The sequence below is a fragment of the Carassius gibelio genome, chromosome A16 (assembly GCF_023724105.1).
Source record: "Carassius gibelio isolate Cgi1373 ecotype wild population from Czech Republic chromosome A16, carGib1.2-hapl.c, whole genome shotgun sequence".
NCBI classification, from domain to species: Eukaryota; Metazoa; Chordata; class Actinopteri; order Cypriniformes; family Cyprinidae; genus Carassius; species Carassius gibelio.
The window spans coordinates 30,880,767-30,908,202 of NC_068386.1; the positions used below are offsets into that span (position 1 = coordinate 30,880,767).

Below are 27,436 nucleotides of genomic sequence, written 5' to 3' on the forward strand. Positions count from 1 at the left end.
TTCTACGAAAACACTTTTAGTAAATAATATGGTCACTGATCATAATCTAGATGTGCTCTGTTTGACAGAAACCTGGATAAAAATGTATAACAACGTTTTCAGGATTTATCAGAAGGCAGGCTTCAAATATAACTCGTTTGAAGTAATGGTGCTTCATATAACATTATCCAGAGAAACAAATGTTAATGATAAATCCCCTTTGATGTTTGCACTGGCTACTGTATACAGGCCACCAGGGCACCATTCAGACTTTATTAAAGAATTTGGTGATTTTACATCCGAGTTAGTTCTGGCTGCAGATAAAGTTTTAATAGTTAGTGATTTTAATATCCATGTTGATAATAAAAAATATGCATTGGGATCAGCATTTATAGATATTCTGAACTCTATTGGAGTTAGACAACACGTTTCAGGACCTACTCATTGTCGAAATCATACTCTAGATTTAATACTGTCACATGGAAATTATGTTGATAGTGTTGAAATTATGCAGCCAAGTGATGGTATCTCAGATCATTATTTAGTTTTGTACAAACTTCATATAGCCAAAATTGTAAATTCTACTTCTTTTTTACAAGTGTTGTAGAACCATCACTTCTACCACAAAATACTGCTTTTTAAGTTATCTTCCTGATGTATCCGAATTCCTCAGCATATCCAAAACCTCAGAACAACTTGATGATGTAACAGAAACTATGGACTCTCTCTTTTCTAGCATTTTAAATACAGTTGCTCCTTTAGGCTTAAGGAAGGTTAAGGAAACCAGTATAACACCATTGTATAATGAGCATACTCGCACCCTAACGAACCCGAAAAATGGAGTGCAGCTGGAGGAAAACAAAACTAGAGGTATTTCGTATTGCTTGGCGGGAAAGTAACCTATCCTACAGAAGAGCATTAAAAACTGCTAGAACCGATTACATTTCTTCTCTTTTAGAAGAAAGCAAACATAACCCCAGGTATTTATTCAATATTGTGGCTAAAATAATGAAACATAAAGCCTCAACAAGCGTTGACATTTCCCATCATCCCAGCAGTAATGACTTTATGAACTACTTTACTTCTAAAATCGATACTATTAGAGATAAAATTGTAACCATTCAGCCGTCAGCTAAAGTATCGCATCAGACAGAGCACTATAGACCCCCGAGTAACAGTTCCACCCATTCTCTACTATAGGAGAGGAAGAATTGTATAAACTTGTTAAATCATCTAAACCAACAACATGTATGCTAGACCCTATACCATCTAAGCTCCTAAAAGAGGTCCTTCCAGAAGTCATAGATCCTCTTCTGACTATTATTAATTCCTCATTGTCATTAGGATATGTCCCCAAAACCTTCAAACTAGCTGTTATTAAGCCTCTCATCAAAAAAACACAACTTGACCCCAATTAACATATTAATTATAGACCATTCTCAAATCTCTCTTTTCTGTCCAAGATTCTAGAAAAGGTGGTATCCTCACAATTATATTCCTTCTTAGATAAAAATGGTATATGTGAGGATTTCCAGTCAGGATTTAGACCAAATCATAGTACAGAGACTGCTCTCCTTAGAGTTACAAATGACCTGCTCTTATCATCTGATCATGGTTGTATCTCTCTATTAGTTCTATTGGATCTTAGTGCTGCATTTGACCCAATTGACCACAGCATTGTTTTGCATAGACTTGAACACTTTGTTGGCATTAATGGAAGTGCATTAGCATGGTTTAAATCGTACTTAAATGACCACCATCAATTCATAGCAGTGAATGAAGAGGTATCATATCGATCACAAGTGCAGTATGGAGTTCCTCAAGGCTCAGTCCTAGGGCCGCTACTCTTCACACTCTATATGTTACCCTTGGGAGATATCATCAGGAAACATTGTGTTAGCTTTCACTGTTATGTTGATGATACTCAGCTCTATATTTCCTCGCAGCCCAGTGAAACACACCAATTTGAAAAACTAATTGAATGTATAGTCAATATAAAAAACTGGATGACGTAATTTCTTACTGCAAAATTCTGAAAAAAAAAAACAGATGTGTTAATTATAGGACCTAAAAACTCTGCATGTAATAACCTAGAACACTGTCTAAGACTTGATGGCTGCTCTGTCAATTCTTCAGCATCAGTTAGGAACCTAGATGTGCTATTTGATCGCAAACTTTCCTTGGAAAACCACATTTCTAGCATTTGTAAAACTGCATTTTTCCATCTCAAAAATATATCTAAATTACGGTCTAAGCTCTCAATGTCAAATGCAGAAATGTTAATCCATGCATTTATGATTTCAAGGTTAGATTATTGTAATGCTTTATTGAGTGGTTGTTCTGCATGCTTAGTAAACAAACTACAGCTAGTCCAAAATGCAGCAGCAAGAGTTCTTACTAGAACCAGGAAATGAACCAGGAAATATGACCATATTAGCCCGGCCATGTCAACACTGCACTGGCTCCCTATCAAACATTGTATAGATTTTAATTTAATTTAGATATTACCTATAAAGCCCTGAATGGTTTAGCACCTCAGTATGTGAGTGAGTTCCTTTTACATTATAATCCTCTACGTCCGCTACATTCTAAAAGCTCTTATTTGATAATACCTAGAATATCAAAATCAACTGCAGGCTTCAGATCCTTTTCCTATTTGGTGCCTAAACTTTGGAATAACCTACCTAACATTTTTCGGGAGGCAGACACACTCTTGCAGTTTAAATCTAGATTAAAGACCCATCTCTTTAACCTGGCTTACACATAAAATACTAATATGCTTTTAATTTCCAAATCCATTAAAGGATTTTTATGCTGCATTAATTAGGTAAACCAGAACCGGGAACACTTCCCATAACTCCCGATGTACTTGCTACATCATTAATCATTTTGTTTCTCTCTTATTCCGAGGTCACCATAGCCACCAGATCCAGTCTATATCCAGATGAGAGGATCACTGCAGTACGTATCTAGACCAGATGGTGGATCGGCACCTAGAAAGGACCTCTACATCCCTGAAAGACAGCGGAGACCAGGACAACTAGAGCCCCAGATACAGATCCCCTGTAAAGACCTTGTCTCAGATGACCACCAGGACAAGACCACAGGAAGCAGATGATTCTTCTGAACAATCTGACTTTGCTGCAGCCTGGGATTTAACTGCTGGTTTCATCTGGTCAGAGGATAACTGGCCCCCCAACTGAGCCTGGATTCTCCCAAGGTTTTTTTCTCTATTCTGTCACCGATGGAGTTTCGGTTCCTTGCCGCTGTCGCCTCTGGCTTGCTTAGTTGAGGTCACTTCATCTACAGCGATATCGTTGACTTGATTGCAATTAAATCTACAGACACTATCTGAACAGAGATGACATCACTGAATTCAATGATGAACTGCCTTTAACTGTAATTTTGCATTATTGACACACTGTTTTCCTAATGAATGTTGTTCAGTTGCTTTGACTCAATCTATTTTGTTTAAAGCGCTATATAAATAAAGGTGACTTGACTTGACAACGTCAGATGCCTCAGTAGCGCAATTGCCCAAGTGCTTTGGAAAGAAGGAGAAAACGATGCGTGCATGTGTGTTTACTCACTGGGTGCGTTGACACACACAAACACACACCTACAGTCAAATTTAGTTGAGCAAGCCAAATTAAGCGAGTGAAAAGTAGGCCCATTTTGACAGAAAGGGCAATGAAGTTACTTGCAAAATATGCTACATGGTATTAAAATAGAGCAGTAGAGCAAGTACAATGCTGTATCAATTGCGACACAAACATCGACAAGCAAATAAAAAGGCACTTCTCAAAGTTGGAGAGACGTTATCTCTTTATTCCCGGAACACCTGTGCCATTAGAGAGGGTGTTTTCTGCTATGAGCTGTCCACAGGCTGGGATCCAGACTAACCCCCATCATGACATGTTACATTTTTTATATAAAATGTTGAAAAAAATATCACAGCCGAAAATATTATCAAGCTAATTTTTATTATTATGCGATTAATTGATTTATCGACTATCGCGACAGGCTTACCCGTTTATATGTTTTCTTTACATTATTGTTTTATGTATTTATGTAGTATTTTATATTGTCTGAATTTAGTTTCTGTTTTTTATTAGTCAGGTCTTTCTCAATGGTACTAACCCATTTAATGCAAGTTAAATAAATAAAAATAAATAAAAAATGGAAATATTCAGTCAATCTCATTAGCACATTCTATTTAACATTCTACTGTTGACTGTTGTTTCCTAAAATCTCAGAGAGCAAATGCAATATATGCAATTTTAGGGCTGTAATTGCAAGATCCTGCCAAAGTATAATGGGGTAGGCCTTGCTGTTTACAGACACCTTGCTGTTTACCAGTCATCAGATTTACGCACATTTGGGAAATGTGATATGTAGAGATTGTTGTCGTCAGTTGTTTATTGAAAAATAATTGAAGTGTAAGATGACATTATTCTAAAAGTGCAGCTCTTGGGGTTGACCTGTTTGGTTACTAACGTAAAAGACGACTCTGGTTTATTTGCAAACCCATGTGGAGCTCTCTTGTAGTTTGACCAAAATTTGGTGTTTGACTAAGACTGAGTTTTAACATTGTTTCACACCGCTCTAATTGATTTCCTTGCAGTCAACAAATGTGAATAAAAATACTCTAAGGTTAGTGGGACTTTCTTTAGTAATTCTTCTTTCCATCAGATGGATACCCAGCTCTGGGAAATGAAGGTCTCTCGTAACAAGGATGGCAGTATGAAATAAATTCATATCTAAGTAAAGTTTCCTCAATGCATGTGTCATATCTAAAGGACATATGATTGTGCAACCCTGTCTGAAAAATGGCTGGTGCTCCCCTGTCAAGAATGTATGAGCCATTGTAGACTCACTGGTGGTAAAATAACAAGCAACCAAGACTTGTGAACAAGGTCCATAAAAGCAAGGATGGGAATAAGTCAGTAAAGGTTGCCAATGGAGAGGCAGAGGAGAGGGGGAGAAATGCAGCCTGTAAAAGGAAGAATGGGCCGAGGGATCCATAACTCATGTGAGGTGGGGTCTGTATTGGGATGCGCCGATGTGTGAGAAGAAATGAGCTGGCATTAGCTCAGACACCCTCTCAGAACCACGGAAAATCCAAATGTGAAGTATAATTAATTGTTGGCAGACAACTCATTTGGCTCGCATTATGGCAGCTCAAACTCTACACTAAATTGCTTATGCAGATTAGTTATTTATTATAGTGATAAAATTGTTGTGGTCACATCTAGAATGAAAATGACTTGGTTTCTCTTTCCTTGGATTTCAGTAAATACAATATTTTTGAAGGTGTGGTTAGCCCACCACAAATGTTAATACCAGTAAATCAAAAAGATGATTTGAATGATGATTCACGTCCACTCTGCTTAAATTTTACAGATAACCGATATATCAACACAACTACTATTAGTTTTGGCTAATTGATAAAAACAATATATCCCTTGACCTTTAGTGAGGACATCAGCATCCCATACTGATGACTAAAATCCAACATATGCAGGATCAACATTTGTAGAATTTTCATCAGGAGGATCATCTGAATGTGACACTAGCCACAAAACAAAAGGTTTGGAACACAGCTTCCTGGTTTGCTCAAGTAAAGAATAGGTGAAGCTTGACTGGTGAGCAGTTGCATAAATAGAAATATTGTTACAGGGTTATAGGGCTACATATGTGTAGTAGCAGAAATTAGTATTAAATTATTGTTTGATAGTAATATCTCCAAGGCTGATCATTTGGCTGATAATTAAACATAAATTAATGACTGATACACTGGCTAATATTTTAAACAGAATGCATTAACAGAGAAACATTGGAAACTGCTGAGCTCCATTTTCTTAAAGTAGTCTACTGATTTAGAAACTAAATGCTCACCTCCAACCCCCTTTGCTGCCTGCTTATACTGTACATCTCGCCTCATTCCATCAGTTATATCTCTGACATGACGTGATTGATGTGGACTGACAGAATAAAATATGAACTGGGTTTGGTGTGTAGAGGCACGGCCGAGTACTTGCCTGCTTAATCAAAATCCCCAAAGCTGAGAAAGTGGCACATCCTCACCTCTAAGTCTGGCCTATATTTAGACAGGAGCCAAAAAAAGGAAACATAGCTTAGCACCAGCCAACATACACACACACACACACACATACACAGTCAAAAGTTTCTATCCGTACATAATTAGAGTGGAGGCCCATATTGCCTGCCTTGCTTTGCCTCACAAACCTCAAAGAACATGATAAGTTTCTCATATAGAAGCCCTCCGACCATGCTGGTCAGTTTCAGTCATTATACACTTCTCAATCATTTTGTTTTCATTGTGGCTTAAATTGGCCAAATCATTTGAGTCATTAGTCCTACAGTTTTGTAAATTGAGCTGCTGTATCTGAATCAGGGAACAGACAATGATTGGTGTGTTAAACAAGTTTATTTTGCTACGTTACATCAGTTTATGGTGGATTGTGTGGATTGCCTGAACTAGACAAAATGGCTAGGTAAATGTTTGGCTAAGTCATACTGCAAAAAATGGCTTACCACCGATAAATAGTTTAAGTCATTTCATTTTTGATTCAGTAATGTCATCATCCAGTTCAGGTCAGTTCTCAACCAATAATGTCTGAGATAAAGTCCATAATATTACTAAATTACATAGTTGGTGTCACCAACTATGCAGGCCAAAAGGTAATGATGGCAAGGACCCCAAACTCCATTGGTGACAGAAATGGAGAAAACAACAACAACAACAACCTTGAGAGAAACCGGCTCAGTTGGGGGTTCTCTTCTGGCCAGACAAAACCAGCATGGTGTGTTTTAGAAGCCTGTGGCAAAAAAAAAAAAAAAAAAAAAAAAATCACTGAATATGGTTCTGCCTTAAATGAACTTATTGTAACTTATTGTAACTTGTTGTATCTTGGTGTGGACAAGACATTTTTTTTTTTTTTCGATTTTCATCCCAGTGCAGTACATCATTTTAATCAGTGGCTGAACTTTCTGGTTTCTCCCAAGGTTTTTTCTCCATTCTGTCACTGATGGAAATTTGGTTCCTTGCTGCTGTCGCCTCTGGCTTGCTTAGTTGGGGACACTTCATTTACAGCTATATCATTGACTTGATTGCAAATGATTCCACAGATACTATTTAAACTGAACTGAGATGATGAAATCACTGAATAGTTAAACTTTGACAGCTATTCAGATCCCCTTTGTGGGATTCCATGACATGACATGTGTAACCATGTCATTGAATGCTTGTCAAGTTCACACACTTCATTGTTCGGCACCAGGATATCATCTGTCCACAATTGTGAATTAAATCTGTGAACTGAATATTAACAGCATCTTTTACCCTTGGCATGGCTGTCTGAGTAATTTTTGTTGAGCTGTGCAGTGATGGTGTTCAAATTCAGTTGTGTCATTAATAATGCATTACTGGACCCTAGGATTAATTGCTAACTTATTTTTCACACTTGGCTGACCAGTTAATTTAGGAAACACTGGCAAAGCTTATTATTATTTGTATAATTATTATTTTTGTCACAAATATTATTATTATTATTTGTGACATCCTATATTAGTTTTTGTGAGGATATATGGGTTTCTCCCAGGACTTGTTAAACATTCAACAATGATAAGCCATGGTTTACAGCAAAACACATCTTCGTCAGGCCAAAGAGGATGCCTACAGAAATGGGGAGTCTTTTACAATCGGGCCAGGAACACACTGAACAAATGGATTAGAGCGGCTAAAAATACTTAAGCTATAAAGTTGAAAGACCAATTTACTTCCAGCGACTCAACTTCAGTGTGGAGTGGACTGAGAGCCATCACCAACTACAAGACACCATCCCCTTGCACTGAGGCTTATCAACGACTTGCTAATGACCTGAATGAGTTGTATTGTATATTTGAAACCCCCAACACCCATTCTGACCATCTCCCTACACAACTGTTAACACCACATGCAATCTCCCTCTCCACACCTCCTGCTCTTCAAATCTGTGAAGATGATGTGCGCCAGGTCTTCAGGAAGAACAAAAGAAAAAAAAAGCACAAGGCCCAGATGGCATTAAACCAGCCTGTCTGAAAACCTGTGCTGACCAGCTGGCCCCCATCTTTTCACAGATCTTCAAAAGAAATCTGGAGTTGTGTGAAGTGCCTTCCTGCTTCAAATGCTCCACCATCATCCCAATTCCAAAGAAACCCAAGATAACAGGACTTAACGACTACAGACCTGTGGCTCTAACATCTGTCGTCATGAAGTCGTTTGAATAACTGGTTCTGGCTTATCTGAAGGACATCACTGGACCTTTACTGGACCTCCTGCAGTTTTCTTATCGAGCAAACAGGTCAGTGGATGATACAATCAATATGGGATTGCACTTAATCCTGCAACATCTGGAAAAAACAGGGACTTATGTGAGGATCCTGTTTTTGGACTTTAGTTCGGTTTTCAACACCATCAACCCAACAGCCCTCCTGACCAAACTGACCCAGCTCTCTGTTCCTAACTCTGTCTGTCAGTGGATCACCAGCTTTCTGACAGATAGTGAGACTTGGGAAATTCATGTCAAACAGCTGCTCCACAAACACTTGTGCCCCTCAGGAATGTGTTATCTCCCCACTGCTCTTCTCACTGTACACCAACGACTGCAACTCTAAAGATCCCTCTGTCAAGCTCCTGAAGTTTGCGGATGACACTGCAGTCATCGGCCTCTTCCAGAACAGTGACGAGTCTGCGTACAGAAAAGAGGTTGAGCAGCTGGCTGTCTGTTGCAGTCTTAACAACCTGAAGCTAAACACACTCAAAACAGTGGAGATGATTGTGGACTTCAGAAGAAACTCCCCTGCACTCCCCACACTCACCATCATGAACAGCACTGTGACTGCAGTGGAGTCATTCAGATTCCTGGGGACAAGTGAAGTGGGACAATCACATTGACTCCATTGTGAAAAAGGCCCAACAAAGGTTGTACTTCCTTCACCAGCTAAGGAAGTTTAACCTGCCACAGGAGCTGCTAAAACAGTTATGCTCAGGCATCATTGTGTCTGTACTGTGCACTTCAATAACTGTCTGGTTTGGTTCAGCTACAAAATCAAACATCAGAAGACTACAGAGAACGGTTCGGACTGCTGAAAGTATTATTGGTGCTCCCCTGCCAACCCCTCATGAACTGTATACATCCAGAGTGAGGAAAATCACTCTGGATCCCTCACATTCAAGTTAGCCCATCTTTGAACTTTTGCCATCTGGCTGGTACTTCAGATCCTCAAATACCAGGACAGGCACAAGAACAGTTTCTTCCCCCAGGCAATCTACCTCATGAACACCTAAATATTCCCCACTTATGCAATAAAAATGTGCAATATCCTTATATTTATTTGTTAACCCTCCATCCTAGTACATCCCTGCATTTTACTCAATCCTATTCCATTATCATTAAGAGCACAATTGTTTATACGCTTATTTATTTGCAAAGTATTTTTTTTTTTTTTTTTTTTCGTGTGTGTGTCTGTGTGTTGTTGTCTCTGTGTACTGGAAGCTCATGTCACTAAAACAAATTCCTTGTATGCACAAGCATACTTGGCAATAAAGCTCTTTCTGATTCTGATTCTGATTCTAAGCTACTTGTTTGTAAAAGTTATGTATGAAACAAACACAACCCCAGACTTTTAGAGGACAGTCAAGTGTTTTTCATATACACATCAGACATTGTGACGCTAAAACAGCTTGTCTGCTGAGTGATATAATGGTAATCCCTTGGTCCTGTTGTTGTAGCATATTTGGACAGTGGGAAAAGCTTAAGTTTCCTTGAGCCACACAAGCTTTTCTACAGAATCAATTAGATATATTATTCAAATCATGTGTTCTTGATGCTGTGGAAACTGGCACCATCTCTGATTGTGCTCTGCTTGTGGTGTCTCCTATTACTGATCAGCACTTTCTTGAATATTCCTGCGAAATAATTAATGCTGACCCTGTAAGAGCTAGAGAAAGTGTTTGTTTATTTATTTTTGAGATGATAATTTCTGTCTTTTTATAGTAGTGTTGTCTGAGCAGTGGAAGTTTTTAATGTCCTACCATCTGAAATTCCTAATCAAAGTCATTTGTCTATCCATTGAAAGCAAAAAATAATGTGTGGCAGTTATTTATGTAGTGGCAATCATTTTATGCAGTTATGTAGAGCAGGTTTCAAACATTTCACGTTGGGCGGAGCTAGAAACTAAAAAACTTACAAGGAAGAGGTAGCTTTATCTTTTATTGTTTATTATTGTTGTATCGTGCTGTGGATTGTTAATCTGATTATAGTGGAGTTGTGAAAAATTGTGGAAAACTTGGGGAAATAAGTAAAAAATGCAAGCTGCCAGTTTGCGGATTTGTCATTTCAACACCCTTTTGCCGTTGTTCTTTTGTTGTCATGTTATTCATTTGATTCAGTCATTATGTTTAAGTGTGTGTCATTATCCTCTACTTCAGTTCAGTTCTCTTTGTGTTTGATGATCTGGTCTCATCTGATCTGGACCATAGTATGAATACCGCTGTCTTACCTCTATCCATTGATGGTTTATCAGCATCCCTCCTACACCCCATCTCCTCACTTCAAGTTCTATTTACAAATAGACGGACATCATGCCAAATATGCATATCATATCTCAGCTAATTATATGTAAGTGTGAAAGTGAAAGTGAAAGTAACATACAGCCAAGTATGGTGACCCATACTCAGAATTCGTGCTCTGCATTTAACCCATCCAAAGTGCACACACACACAACAGTGAACACACACACACCATGAACACACACTCAGAGCAGTGGGAACTTATTATTTCGCAGTGAACTCGTAAAAGATTGTTAGAGTTTGTTTACAAGAAAATACTATTTCAGTTTTTTCTAATTTAAAAGTTCACATTTAATTCAGTGTGTTACTAGCCATCTCCTTATATTTGTTTGTGAAGTTTCTTTCAATTTCTGCCAAAAAATTGTCTCCACACCATTTTTTATTACAATGTAGAAATGAATATGAATCTGCAGTATAGTGATCTTTACCATGCTATCATGTTTTTTTTTATTTTTTTTTAATTCTCTGATTAGAAGTTGCAGTATGGTGTGGGTTACAGTCTACTAGCTACCCTATTGTGAACTGTGCCATCATATTGAGTGTGAAGTCGGACTGTGCTGGGTGTGATATGGTAATGGTATTTCCCTGTGGGTTTAAAGGAGAACAATGTGGAAAAAAAGGCAGTTGCTGCTTCCTGTGGAGATTAACCTCCCATTAACATTCATATTATTATTCATCTATTCAATCCTGCCTTTGTGAAACCCAAACTCCATTCTCAGTAACAAGGAATAGTCAATTTACAGTGAACTATATATATATATATATATATATATATATATATATATATATATATATATATATATATATATATATATATATATATATATATATATATATATATAATTATACCCCAACACCTACTGGGTTGATGTTTAGCCTAATTGTTTATGCATATGCATTTTATTCGGCTGTGAAAAGTATGGTAAAGTATATGTGTATTTTTATATTAGGGGTGACCCCAAATAGTCGACGATTCGATGCTTCTTTTTGAGAAGCCTGATTCGACTACCAAACTAACAGTCGAATATTTGCGGGCTGTTATGATTATACCATTCTTAGTATATGTGAGCGCTCAAATGTCTGATTTCACGAACTTGCGGTTTTCTCCCAATAAGTTAATATGCAGTCTATTATGATAAAGACGTGAATAAGAATCTGAAAAGAAAGAAGCTTCAAATAAATATTTTAAAGTGCGTGAATAAATCCAACCACCCCTATAGATTTATGTTTTACTTTCCATAATCTATGACCGACAGAGAAGCATCTTGGCGGCAAGGATTTAAAACTTTACCAAGACTCAAACTGACATAGGCAGTTAATGGATTTTTTCTAACAAGTAGGGTACAAACATAGACAGTAAAAGAAATGGACTGAGCGACCCCATTGGATTCAACTGAGAAAAATAAGGCAATTAGACCATAGACAGTAAAAGAAATGGACACAGCGACCCCATTGGAACTCAATTGAAGCCCATTTTTAGGGTTTTTTAGCACTTCCGTTTCTGACGCGCAGACTCAAACGAAGCTTGACGACGTCAGCAACCTGTCTGCTAGATGTAAATATTCTAAAGTGGCTGTGCGTGCAAACTGCCGTGGTTAATCTTGCTGAGACGGCGAGCTTGAGTGGGGAGTTCTTTGTCATGAGTGAGCAGGAGTAAGTATTCTGATTCATTATTTTCTATAGTATTTTAAAATGTAACGCCAGTACGCCATATTAAGTTAATTGCCTGCGAGCTTCTCCTCCTGTCTGTACGGTAATGCGACAGAGAGTCAAGTGGTTATGACGCAATCGTTAGCCTATTTTTTACAAAAACTGTTTCTATGGGGCATAATGTAACATAGAAGGTAATGGAGCCCTTTATACATTGTCGTGTATCTTTAGAAATAAATCATGGACAAACGGAGTCTTTAAACGCCTCAGATGTAAAGTTATTCGCTGTCAAAGTGACACCAAAATGAATGGGAGTCAATGGGAATGCTAACGCAAGTGAAGTTCTGCTAAAAGATGGCAGCCCCCACCCGACTTCAACTTCCGGTCGAGTTCCTTGCCGCCTGAATTAGACGCACATGCTTCCTGGGGGTCGAGCGTACTGCGCAGACTCAAGCTGAGCTTGATGACGTAGAGGTCATGTGAGCAACCTGTAAGTATTCTAATCGCTGTGCCAAGAGAAATGTGAATCACCAACCGAATCTTGCAGATGTTGTTGAATAATTATGTCCCGTTGCTTTTATGGACTCTCTATGGGCTTCTCCCTTGACCTCATGCCTCCACATCCCCCAGATAGCCTTGTAGACAGTAAAAGATTGCCTGCGAGCTTCTCCTCCTGTCCATACGGTAATTTCTCTACTGTGCGACAGAGAGTCGCAGGTTATGATGCAATCTTTAGCATATTTTTTACAAAAACTGCTTCTATGGGGCCACAACGTAAGATACAAGGTAATGGGGCCTTTTACATTTTCGTGTTTCTTTAGAAATAATGAATGGACAAATGGAGTCTTTAAATGCCTCAGATGTCAAGTTATTCGCTGTCAAAGTGACGGAAAAATGAATGGGAGTCAAAGGAATGCTAACAGCAGGTGGGGGTCCGCTAAGTCAATGGCGGCGCCCAGGGGTGCTAAAAAAAATTACAAGTGATTTCAAAACATTTCAGCCGGTGTGTATATATATTGTGAATATATTATTTACCTCATATAAGATGCATTTGATATTGAGTCAAGCGTTTCATTGTAGTACTACGGTGATATCTCGTCAGCGCACAGCGCGAGCAGGTCAAACTACAAATCAGAATATTAATAACTATGGATGGACTGTCACACCCATACCATTATAATGAGAACACCATTATAATAAAACGCTGTGAATGTTTAGAGTTTAGCTGTCATGTTTCTGCACATTGTTTCGTGAAGAACGCGTCCACAAAAGGAGTTTGCATTCAGAGCCGCGCAGACACGTTAATTTGCAATCGGGCTCTTTTTGCAGATAGCCTGATATTAAGTCCTGATATTAACGTTATGTTGTATAAAAAAACGAAGTGTATTCGACATGAAATTATGAGTTTAATCCCATTGATTAAAAACTTGCTATCACATGCGTCACTCTATTGGTCATCTTCAGCGTGCGCAGCTCAAATCAGAAATAAAATGCAGAACATTAATAACTGTCATATTGGCTAACGTCATAATGAGAGCACTATTGTAAAAATTGTGAATTGTTAGGGTTTCGCTGACGTTGTGTTAACTATCTTTTAATCAAAACATAAAAACATTATTTACCCCATTTGTTTCTGTGAGGCATTTGTTACACATTTTCCCTGTGTTTTAACATCAGTGATTAGCCGAATGTCTGACTTGACTCAATGTATTTTGCCCCACCCCCAAACATATGATTTGACTATCAGTCGAATATCAGCATGATTCAAAAATTACGATTCGACTATGAAAATCCCCTAATATATATATATATATATATATATATATGCGTAAAGCAAATATTATTCAATATTTTTATATAAATATTGATCAGGTCAATTAAACAGTAAATATTTTACCATTTTGAGATTATTTGTTTGCTGATTGACCACCAGAAGTGCCAGAAGTAGAAGAGACAATTACATCCGGGTTACAACATGTTCACATGTTGAGAGACCTCAACCACCTTCTCCCATATTATCTCTTGAGCAGTTCTTTACTGTGCAGTATTTCACTTTGTAATTTCCTATTTCTACAGTGCAATATGACCGCTACGTACCTCAGCACTTTCTACTTCTCTGCACATAGTTTTTACATTTATGTACATCTGATGTCTTTGTATGCCTCTCTGTAGTTTTTATTTATTGTACGGTATTGTATTGTTACATGGTGTACTTGTGTATAATTAATATTATGTTTATCTATAGTGTCTATAGTGTCTGAAGACTGGAGTAATGAAAATTCAGTTTTGCCATCACAGGAGTGTATATTAAAATAGAACCAGTTATATTAAATTGCAATAAAAAAAAATAAAAAAAATTGCTGCATTTCTTCATCAAATAAGTGTCTATTTGCAAGATATTAATCAAATGTTTAACAAGATGTTTAAAGCAGAACACAATAATTTTCCTGATCACAGAATTCTGACTGACCTCTATGTGCTCACTGGGTACTGACATTTATTTATTTTTTATAATCCAGTTATTTTTTTAAGAGGTAATATGTTAGAATTTTTAATTGGTGAATTGGTTTAAAGCAAGATTTTGGCACTATTTGTACTCAGGGAGATTGGTGTCAGTGATCATGTTTTATGCATTGGCGAAGCTGTTGATGAATTTAGATCTTGCCATCTGTTGAGTAGAAGGGGGAGAGAGAGAATGAGGATCAGGGTTGCGGAGGAGAGGGAAGAACGGGGATGTATCTCTGACTGGGGAGGCTGTGACATACAGACCTAATAATATATTATTAACTGTACACCATATAATCATCACACTGAAGTAAATAAAATAAGTAAATAAATGAAATAACTGAATGGGATAACACTTCACATGCTAAAGCTATGATCATGTGACATTGTGCTGTTTCATAAATGTAGACTAATCAACCTAATAATAAATTATACCATGTATTGCTTTTCGCTTTTTCAGTTGTGTGTATGTGAAATGTGTTTGTTATTGTGTGCTTTGTAAACTGATCAGTTTTTGAATTCTTTCTAGGGTTCCACAGAAATGAAGACATGAAGGCCATTGAAGTTCTTCCCATCCTAAAAGAAAAGGTAGCATTCCTATCAGGTGAGCCTATATACAGTATTATTTTATATATTTGGATTCCTAATCCAAATCTGGCATTGTTTACTACATAAACTGTTGGTTCTTTGATTAATTGCTTTGTTCCTCTTTTGTAATTTGCTTTGGATAAAAGTGTCTGATTAATGCATAAATGTAATTATTGTTGACCCCAAAAGTATTTTTTTTTTTTTTAGGAAATCAATACTTTTATTCAGAAAGCACCCAGTATTTTGTTCAAAAGTAATTGTAAAACATACTAGAATATTACAAAATATTTATATTTAAAATAGATGATTTTGAATCTGAACTATATTTATCAAATAATCTGAAAAAAAGAAAAAAACTGTATTGTGGTTTCTTGAGCACCAAATCAGAATATTGGAATTATTTATGTGATACTGAAGACTGGAATAATGGCTGCTGAAAATTCTACTTTGCTATGACAGAAATAAATTAAAATATATTAATAGTAATTTTTTTAAAAGTTATAAAAAAATATACTTTTTACTGTATTTTTGATCAAATGAATACAGTGGGCATAAGGGGCTTCTTTAAAAACATTTATATTTACATTTACATTAAGTCATGTTTGCAGATGCTTTTATTCAAAGCAACTAACAATTGGGGGATACATAAACTGATTCTTCTTAAAGAGGCAAATAGACACGATATCTGTTGCCACTCCCAAACTTTATACCATGGTGTCATGCCCAAAAACCTGTAATAGTTAAGAAAGGAGTGAAAAGGAAACTGTTGCTTCCCGCTCCATTCTAAGCCATATATTTAGAAGGCCTGGATTTCTATGAATATTAATGAGAGGAAACTTTTTTGCAGTGACAGTCATTAACACTGCAATATGTGAGCTCAAAGGTAGAGCAGCATCACTCGGGTAATGCAGTCAGTGGCTGTTGACCCAGATAGCTTACGAACATCTTAATCTTTGGCAGGCCAACTTGCTTATCGTCAGCTCAGCTTGTCTAAAAAGAGATATAACTCATTTACAGTTTTACCCTTCTTCCAACTCTGCACTACAAAGAAAGTGTAATGTAAGTTTATATGAAATAATGATATGAAGCAATGATATTATGCTAGCAATGATATTCGGTATCATATTCTGCATTAGACAAAAACCACTGCTATTCAAACAGTTTTTTCTATAAATGGTCAACTTGGAATGGTTGACTATAGCTGTGTTTAAATGGACCATACTAATCCGATTGTAATAAGACTAGAAATGCAATCAGAATAAAAAAGTCACATTTAGCCATATCAATCAGATTGAATTGGAGAGATCTGACAAAAATTTAAAATTTAATCGGACTGTAATGGGTGGTTTATTACTTCTGTAATCTGAGCGAGAGAACACGTAAACACTTGATAGGATTAAAACCGAAACTTGAAAGTACTGTGCATGCACAGTGACATAGAAATAGCTTATGACATATGACACCTGGAGCGAGCTGAACAAAAGTGTCATAAATGAGTGTCCAGGCATTATAAAACTTTCACTCAGCATCTGTGAAGAGGAGAAGGACAACATCCCAACATTCCTTTTTTAAGACTTTTTTGGTTTTACTAACAAACGACTGGTTTTGGGTGCGGGAAGGGGCACTTCATCAGTTCATGTGCTGGTCTTCGCCTAATAAGAACCCGAAGTAGATAAATACCAAGTGTGCTTTTTAAAACATTAGTGTGCTACAACAGCAGGAAACTCTGTATATTCATGCAGTGTGCGCATGTCAAAAGATTAAATCCGACCAGAAGCTTGTGACATATAAATGCACATATCAACTTGAATGAATTGAATGAATTCATTCTGATGGAAGCAAAAAGTATCCATGTAAACGTACCTTATGATAAGTAGGCCTTGGTGTTCCAAGCATCACTATATAAAGTAGGTAGGTAGACTCAGTTTTGTTTCTTAAGATTAGACATTGCCCTATTTTACTAATGACACAGATGTTGTTGTTCAAGCCAAATGTATAATGTGTTGATTTGGCCTGCAGGTGGAAGAGATCGTCGTGGAGGGCCAGTCCTTATATTTCCTGCCAGGAGTAATCATGACAGAATACGACAGGAGGACCTCAGACGACTTATTGCGTACCTTGCAGGCATTCCTAAGTATGCAGTGTGCGTGTGTGTGTGCATGTGTCTTTATCGGTGTGATATATTATGGAATTCTAAAAATAACAATTCAGTCACCATTGTGTTAACCCTAGCTGCTCAAAGAAATATAGACCAGCGTTTGATCTATTTTTGGCAGTCTCATTTAAAATTGCCCATTCAGTAAAGGTGCAGTCACAACTTTGATTTCAGTAGAAATCCATGTGATCAGGAAACCCAAAAGTTTGTTGTCCATATGATTAATTATTATTATTATTATTATTTATTGATTTATTTTTTATTAAACTAATAAATTTTCAGCAATGATGCATTATATTGACAAAGTTAACAGTAAATGCATGTACTGATTTTGAATGTAAATGTAAATACTGTTCAAAATATTTATGTTTACTATATAACCTCTTTTGAATTCCACAAAAAAAATTAAGCAGCACAGTTTTCTACATGAAAGTAATGAGAAATGTTACTTGAGCCCCAATCATCAACATATTGGAATGATTTCTGAAGGACCTTGTGACACTAAATCATGTAAACACAGTTACCACTCTGCTTACTTGGTCATACTTTGTGCCACAAATACCATAACACTTTCTTATAGACATTATTTTGCTAAGGTGAGGAGTGTCCTGAGAGGTTGTTATGGTATTTCTAGTCTGTTGCTAGGGTGTTTTAGAGGGTCTTTCAACGCACTCTTCAGTCCACAGACCACAGAATCAAACACAAACAGAGGACACAAGGTGTGTTTATCGATAGATTGTTAGAATATCTGTATCTGTGCAGTTCTTTTTCATAAATACAGTTTACAAAAGGTCACAAGTGAGCAATTGGTTTCCCATCTACTAAAGTTTTCACTCCATTCACCGGTCATCACACCACAGCTGTTTCCTCCAGCGACAATCGAGCCTTTAACACATATGAACGTAGCCTATACTTTAATTACACTTACTTTAAATATACTTAATTTAATTATACGTACAGGTACTTTATACATGCACTACTGTCCAAAAGTCTTAGTCTTAGGCAGTCTGTTGTCAGACTGCTTGTGCATTCAATCTCAATCTCACTAGATTATTATTAAAATGAATGGCAAAATTAATGTTTGGAAATGTAAACTGATATGTCCTGCTGATATACTGAAGCAACATATATGAATAACTGGCTTAAAAAACTTTTTTTGGGGTGAAAATACTAATGTGCCCAAGACACTTGGGTTTGACTTTTGACTTTACAAACGACATTGTTGCTACTTTATAAAGAATGACCATACAGTCATTCACAGAACTGATTAAAGAGAGTAATAGACAGCACTCATTTGAAATAAATATCAGAGTGATTGACAGAGATACAGTAGAAACATTATGTGTGGTTTTGTATTAAACAATGACCCAGATCGTGAAATACATTTATTAGCCTTAGAGTAAGGGAAGGTATTCTGCCAATCACAATGCACTGTATATCTGGCCAATCAGAGCACACCTCCCTTTTCAGACCGATGAGCCTTGTAAAAAACTACCGGTTTCAGAGGGCGGGGCATAGAGGAGAAGCAATAATGTACATGGATGTGGAAAATAATGTCTTTTTTTATCTTAAACCTCATAAACACATTTAATTACACCAAATAATGTTCTTTTAAGCAGCACTAATGACCCCTTTAAAGCATATATGGGTGGTTACTAGGGTGTTCTCTGTAAGTGTTAAGGGGGTTACTGGTTGGCTACTATAGGGTGTTCTAGTGGGTTAATATGATGTTTCTTACAGAAGTTTAGTTAATGTATTTATCCCAAGTCCTGGTATTGGTTTTTGATTTTTGGTTTTGTAGCTCCCTGGTTTCTGGTTTGTTTAGCCATCACATAGCTAATTAGATTTTCCCTGTTGTTTCCTTCTGTAGTTAGCATTGATTTGACTCAGTGAAACTCACCCAGCTCCATGTGTATCTCTGCGTTCAGCCTGAGGGTTCCAGCTCTGCACAGTTCAAACCTTATTTAGGTTATCATCTGCCGCAGGCTTCTCCCAAACTTTACTTCTGTTCTGTTGTCCATAATCACTTTGTTTGAGCCACACTGAATAATACAGAAAATAAACTTCATCTCCTCGACAGCTGTAAATACATTTTTTTTTTCACATTTGTACAAAATGTGGTGGTGGTTTGAAAATGAATAATGCACCTCTGAGATGCACCGATCGCCAGGCCAGGGACCAGAATTAGCAAAATTTTTCGCATGATTTTTCGCATGACCAGACCTGTGGCTGGCCAGATTCATTGTTGATACTGATTTCATTTAAATTGTAACAACTGTACAGTATCTTATTATTTTGAATTCATTGAAACAATGTAAGAATTTGATGTGAAAGATGACATTTAATAAGGTAAGGAAAAAAAATTACCATTAGTGGGAAATGACATCCGTTTTGTGCAGTGGTGGACCAAGTACACAAATCATGTACTTGAGTACAAGTACAGATACGTATAGTAAAATATTACTCCAGTAAAAGTAAAAGTACTCCTTTTTCAATTTTACTCAAGTGGAAGTACAAATTTTTTATGTACTTAAGTAAAAAAGTACTGAAAGATAGATGTTTGCAATTTTATATAGGCTACTTAATTTAATTTTACATTTTTAAATAATCCCACTGCTCAAAATACCTGGGATTTTTTCCAAAATAACCACTATATGGAATCAAGATATATTTTTGTTGTTGATATGGACTACGTTGACGAAAGTAATGTTCACTGTGAAGCTTACACTGTGATTTACCTGAGAGAAAGCAGAGTTGACCATCTCATTTTCACCAGTAAGAAAAAAGTATTTTAAAGTTTGTTGTTTTACAGAACATCACAGTTATATATGACATGATAATAAGGCCTGAAGTTAGGAGGAACATTTTAAGGAAAATATAATTATATTTTCATAATGATTTTTTCCTTCTCAAATCTTGTCTATGGTGTAAAAACACCCCTGGCCAAATGGGGTGCATCTCTTCCCCTCTTTGATAATTACTGTAGTTACCATGTTCTGAACATCACATCATTACTTTTGTCCCTAGATGTAATCTATATATATATATATATATATATAGGTGGTTGAATAAAAATATATATATACAATATTTATAAAAATGACCACAAGTTAGCACCAGCAAGCTTGTTAGCTAGACACTTAGCATCAGCTAACAATATTTACTTATTTTCAGTACGGTTATGAATAAACATTCATATCTGTCTACTCGTCTAGTTGATCCAAACAATATAATGTTACTGTTGATAATATAAAAACAGACGTCACAGAACATGGTAGCATTTTAATAAAACTGTTAATATTACGGCAGCAGGGAATTTGAACATGTTATTTTATTTAATCTGTGTTAGTTTAATGTTTTTTTTATATATATATACCTAAAACTGTCATGATTCTGCCTTCATGTCCTGACTTTTCTCTAGTCTTGAGGCAGAATCATGACAGACCCGTGTTTTGTGTACAAGCACATGGCCTTGTCTTTGGGCCATGTGCTTGTGTTGTCTCGTTCCCTTGCCCCGCCCCCCTTGTTATCCTAGTCTTGTCGTGATTACCGTATCTGTGCCACCTGTTGTATCTTAATTAGTTCTCCTATTTAGATCCCCTAGTGTGCTCTGTCTTTTGTCGGTTCATTGTTCCACACCGTGACTGTTCCTACTTGTGAGTGTTCCACATATGTGATTGTTTCTACAGATGCGTCTCTATATGTTTCTGTATCCTTGAAGAAGTCCTTGTATTACCGTGAGTGTTTGTTTGTAGTTAGTGTTTGGAGTCCTTTTTTATCTTGTCAGCCCAGTCCTGTTTAGTTATTTAGTCTTTACCCTAGTCGTTGTTTTCCCCCTCGTGGGTTTTGTTTTCCCCTTTTTGTACAATAAATCCTGTGTTGGCACTTTCTGTCTGCATCTGAGTTCATCCCAACCTCTCCACATAACAAAAACACAGAGATGCTTATTGTGTCTGCATCGTCTGCACTCTAGCATTTCAGTGGGCTTAAATAGACCACTCTTTACAGCGGATTTAGTTCCCAAATCATAAATATGATTTTCAGTTACAATAATTAATCCTAAATTTCACCATTAATAACTAACTTTTAGCAACATCAGACGCACGGGCGCTCACAAGATCTCCCGGTTCTTACTTCTGTAGACTTGCACTAAACGATTCATTTGAATCAGTGAGTGGTCGACTCCAGAACAGCTGCAATCGGATAATTCTAATTTGTAAACGAATCGTTTGGTGCGATTTTGCGATCCGATTTAAAAGTTTATTTTGAAAAGACTCAGTTCGTTCATGATGAATTAGACACCGCTTCTGTGTCGGAGCACGTGATATATTATAGGGAGTAACGATATGTTTTATGAAATGTAGTGAAGTTAAAAGCACGATCTTATGCTTTGGAATGTAGTGAAGTAAAAGCTACTCAAAATAAAACTACTCCAGTAAAGTACAGATACTTGAAAAATGTACTTAAGTACAGTAACGAAGTAAAGCTACTCCGTTATTGTCCACCACTGGTTTTGTGTCAAGTGGTTTAGTGAGGGAGTGTATAGACACTTGTGTATCAGATAGCCAGGGGTAAAGATGTGTTGTTTGGCCTAAAACTGCAGATTTTAGGCCACACTGGTTGTCCTTTGTCACTCTTTCATGTCTTTCCCTCTTCTGTTTCCTCACTCCCAAGAAGAATTCTTATTTTTTCACACTTTAAAGAACTGACTCAATCCATCCCACATGCTATCAAGCACCAAATAAAATAACACGTCAATCAGTTCTTGAAATCAAACCCTACGTGTGTATATTAATATACTTATAATGGAGGTCTATGAGGCAAGGCATAGCACAATGATAAATGTTTAAACCCGTAACATTTACATTTATACCATGATCTAAATGCTCGATTCTGATTTTTTTGGAAAGTTTTTGTTTAAACTGTGTAATGCACAGGTAGGTCCAGTCATACATGTAGGTAGTTCCAGTCATACATGCAGTGTAAGCTCAAGATGGTGGCACCTCCACACGCAGCAGCTTCTCTCGCTCCCGAAAGAATGGTATTTTCATGTTTTTTGTCTTGTGAGTCGCAGTGTTTTTGTACATCTTCACTGCTTCTACTTATCTTCAAGCGCACATACAGTTTCTGCTGAATGTCAGCAGACACACATTTTTAGAGTTATACTTTGCACACGCGGAAGAGCTTCGAGATCCTGGTCTGCCACAGAGGCCTACACCATCATAGACCCCACTACTGCTTTTCACCCACAGCGGAGGCGCCACAAGCGGCCTGAAAGGAAGAAGAAGAGGGTTAAGTGCGGAGGTATCTGGGCTAGGCTAACAGTTAACCCACACAAGCCAGCTATCCCCACCATCGTACTGGCTAACGTATGCTCTTTGGACAATAAACTGGACTACATCCGACTACTACGTTCAACTCAGATGACTGTAAGAGAGTGTTGTGTTTTTGCTCATGAAAATATGGCTTAGCAACAGCATTCCAGTTGGCACTATTCAGCTCGATCAGCTGACATGCTATCGAGCAGACAGAGCTCTCGTCGTGGGAGGAAAAACTTGTGGCGGTGGGCTTTGTGTTTACATCAATAATGCATGGTGCCACAATGCTTTCGTGGTTTGCAAACACTGATCATCCTTGGTGGAGTTTATGATTATTAAGTGCCTGCCATTCTATCTGCCAAGGGAACATACTGCCATTCTGCTTGTAACTGTTTACATTCCTCCAAACAACACCAACAGCAACGAACGATGCACTAAATTAACTGAACCAGCACATCAGTGAACAGCAGACAGCCCGACATGATGCTTTTCTTATTATAGCTGGGGATTTCAACCATACAGACTTAAAGAGTGTATTTCCAAAAATACACCAACAAATTAAGTTTTCTGACACAAGGTAATAACATCTTAGACTTTGTTTACACCACACAGAGAGGAGTCTCTGGAGTGCCTCAGACCATATCACTGTCATGCTAATGCCTGCATAAAGACTGCTCATTAAAGTCACCAAACCAGTTCACAAACAAATTCAGGTGTGGCTGGAAGGGTCATCAGAGGCTCTTCAAGACTGCTTTGACACCACTGACTGGAATATGTTTAAGCAGGCTGCCACATACAATAACACCACAGACCTCCAAGAGTACTCGGAGACTGTCACTGCCTACATCACCAAGTGTATTGATGATATAACAGTCACAAAGACCATCACTGTCCAGGCCAACCAGAAGCCGTGGATGACAGGGGAAGTCTACAGACTCCTGAAGACGTGGAATGCTGCCTTCAGAGCTGGAGATGAAGTGGGCCTGAGAACAGCCAGGCATCAGAGAGGCTAAGAGACAGCACTTCAAGAGGAGAGTCACGGACAGCGAATTCAGCGACAGCAGAGTAGGGCTGTGCGATATGGACAAAATATTTTTATAAATTTTGCGATTTTAATCATGATTTTGACACACACAGGCATGCTTTACAGTCATAAATGCATTCAGTACAATTTTAAACATTTTCAAATGAAAACCAATGAGAGCTTTATCAAAAAGTTGTAACACGTCTCTAGAACAAGTAAAGATGTCAAACAAAATCTAGACATATGGAAAAAAATTATAAAAGGATATATATATATATATATATATATATATATATATTTTTTTTTTTTTTTTTTTTTTTGCCATGCATTGGTCATAAAGCTCACTGTAGCGGTGCCTCAGGTGTTATATGTTTTGCCCAATATATTTATTGCCCAAGGTTCACACTTACTCCGTCTGCAGTGCATATAAAGTAAGCTATGTGTACGCGGTTCAGAAGCAGCAACGAGAGTGCATTATTGTAACGCAAAAGCACATTAAAATCATGCCCGAGCACGAATCTATCCGCTTGCATGCAGATTTGCTCTGTTAACAAAACCAGACGCGCGTGCTCAGATCATAGACCGTATAAGGCTCAGATACACGCTACAACGTGTCTCCTCTCACTCAACCTGTGTCCTGTGCACTCACAACTCTCTCTGTGCTCATTCGCAAGATATAAAATCTTTTCGCACCTTTTTATTTTCAACCTTTTCTGTTCTCAACTTTTACCACATGCAGTGTGAACGTTCTGTTCCGTTAACATGGGCTCGAAAAAAAAAGGCTACGCATCACAGACAGAGTGTGTGAACCTGGAGTTAGGCATATGCCCAGTCTGCTCTGTTCTCGTGCACCACTTAGGCGTGCTGCATCCTGATTGGTTCAGACATACTACAGGGAGGTCTATAAAGCAATTTATAAATTACACACACTCAAATCCCGATTTTATTTCAATTTCGATTAATCGCACAGCCCTACAGCAAAGACACTCGGAGCCTGTGGCAGGGGATACAGACCATTACGGACTACAAGCCCCCACCACGAACCTGTGACAGCAACATCTCTCTGCTGAACGATGTGAACGCCTTCTTCGCTCGCTTTGAGAAACAAAACAGGACCACTGTACAGAAGACTCCACCTCTTCCCGGTGACCAGGTGATCATGGTGACCCCGGACAGCGTGAAGAGATCCTACAGACTTTCTGACTGGAAGACCTCAGGCAGTACGGGTCGGTAGTAACACATCCAGCACCATCACACTGAACACTGGACCCCCCCAAGGATTTGTGTTGAGCCCCCTCCTCTTCACTCTGCTGACCCATGACTGCACACCGTCACACAACTCCTACCTCTTTATTAAGTTTGCGGATGACACGACTGTGGTGGGTCTCATTAGTAACAAAGATGAGACAAACTACAGAAGTGAGGTGAGCCACCTGGCTGGGTGGTTCAGTGACAACAATCTCTCTCTGAACAGGGAGAAGACGAAGAAGATTGTTGTTGAATTTAGGAGAGCACACACTCAACATGCTCCTCTGAACATCAACGGTGCGACTGTGGAGAGAGTGAGCAGCACCAAGTTCCTCGGTGTGCACATAACAGAGGACCCCTCCTGGACCGACAACACTGCAGCACTGGCCAAGAAATCACAGCAGCGTCTCTACTTCCTCCACAAACTTCCTCCAGAAGTGCTAGAGCCCCGCCCCCCATCATGTACACCTTCTACAGAGGCACCACTGAGAGCATTTTGACAAGCTGCATCACTGTGTGTTATGGTGCCTTCAACGCATCCTGCCGGAAGACTCTACAACGCATAGTGAGAGCAGCTGAGAAGATCATTGGTGTCTCTCTCCCCTGCCTCCAGGACATTTATGGAACCCGTCTCACCTGTAAAGCACTCTGCATTGCAGGTGATCCCACCCAACCGTCACACAGCTACTTCAGTCTGCTGCCATGAAGGACCAGCAGACTGAAGGACGTCTTCATTCATCAGGCTGTCAGGAAGCTGAACTTGCTCCCTCTTCTGCCCCAGGCACCAGGCCCCCCCCCCCCCAGATCCCACATCGCCTGGTCCTACCCGCATCCCCAGTATAATGCCAGTATATCCACAACATGCTGTTGTGAGCATGTAAGAAATATCGCTGCTGTAAATATAACATACATGAAATAACCCCATAGCATACAGTACATGAATCACCACTTAGCAGATCTATACAGGTGGAGCTGGGGAAGGTGAAGGGTTTCTGGAGCAAGTTGCACTGCTACGGCAGCACTAGCCATATATTGGAATGTTGAGCAGCGAGCTCATTGGCTTCCAATACAGGAGAGAAGCAATAACATTTAAACATAAAACAATTAACATAAAATAAACAACAAGTTATATAAACAATTAAAATCACTGGCTTATTTATTTGAGATAAATTTAATAATTTGTTGAAATTTAAATGGTGCTCATAATTTCTTGTTCATGGTTTGTAGGTAAATGTGTGACTATATCAGAATAATTTAGCCTGATTTAGAATCCCCCAAAATAATGGAGTTGCGTGGATTTCTAGACATCAAAGTTGTTTTAGCGTTATCACGACTTCACTTTTTTTCCGTGATTTCGCATAACAAAAGTTGTTGATTTCGTGTATTGTGATTTCGACAGAAAAGTGTCTTCAAGAATCGGCTTAAAACCACTATTATAGATCAGTGCTTAAACCCCATCTCTTTTTTATTTGACCCTCTAACTTTAACACTCATTATTCTAATTCTATTCTTAAAAAAAATCTAACTACCTTTCTAATCTTCTTGTATTCTATTTTCTTTTCATTTATTATGCAATTGTGTGTGTGAAGACCTCTAACACTAGCTTGGTCTATTCTTTTTTTTTTATTCTATCTGTTTTGTTTTTATTTATTATATTATTTAAAAGCCCATGCTTGTTATAGCACTTATATATCATTGCTCTTTTAGTTTTTTGTTTTATTGCTTCCACTGTCCTCATGCTTTGGATAAAAGCGTCTGCTAAATGAATAAATGTAAATGTATGTAATAAATTCAATCCGTGCACTACCATTGAAACGTTTGGGGTCAGTAAGATTTAAAATATTTGTAAAAGTCCCTTGTGTTCGCCAATACTTTAAAAATATATTTCCAAATTCCATTTATTCCTGTTATGGCACGTCACATAACCCTTCACAAATAATTCTAACATGCTGATTTGGTGCTCATGTCACGGAAAAGACTGGATGCAAATGCAAGTTAATATCTCTTTAATGAGAGCTTTCCACAGATAATCAGAAGTTCAGGGATAGACAAGACAAACAAGCAGCAGGAGAGATGGCAACACAGGGACCTTGATGGGCGTTGGTGTTCGTGGTGAGTGGAGTCCGTGAAGTGACTGTGGCTGAAGTGATGAACAAGGTAATCCAGAACGAATATCCACAGGAACTAACAGGCAACAGGAAACAGCGACGAGAAATCCAGAGCAGGAACACTACACGAGAGACACAACAACACCAGGACTCCAAACAACGATCTGACAAACATGAGACGAAAGACAAGGCGTTAATATAGGCAAGATGTAATAAGCCGCAGCT

The 27,436-nt window shown here is 38.0% G+C and overlaps 1 protein-coding gene across 4 annotated transcripts in view; it reads left to right on the forward strand.

The window, feature by feature from the left end:
• Window positions 1-27,436, forward strand: part of LOC128030934 (triple functional domain protein-like) — a 252,485-nt gene that overhangs the window by 75,267 nt on the left and 149,782 nt on the right. For all 4 annotated transcript variants that reach the window (XR_008187999.1, XM_052619030.1, XM_052619031.1 and 1 more), the window contains exons 3-4: window positions 15,300-15,374; window positions 17,378-17,492. Coding sequence is in view for 3 of the 4 variants with exons in the window: in XM_052619030.1 (XP_052474990.1) it covers window positions 15,300-15,374; window positions 17,378-17,492 (190 nt within the window). In the remaining variant the exon portion in view is untranslated. The remainder of the gene's footprint in view (window positions 1-15,299; window positions 15,375-17,377; window positions 17,493-27,436) is intronic.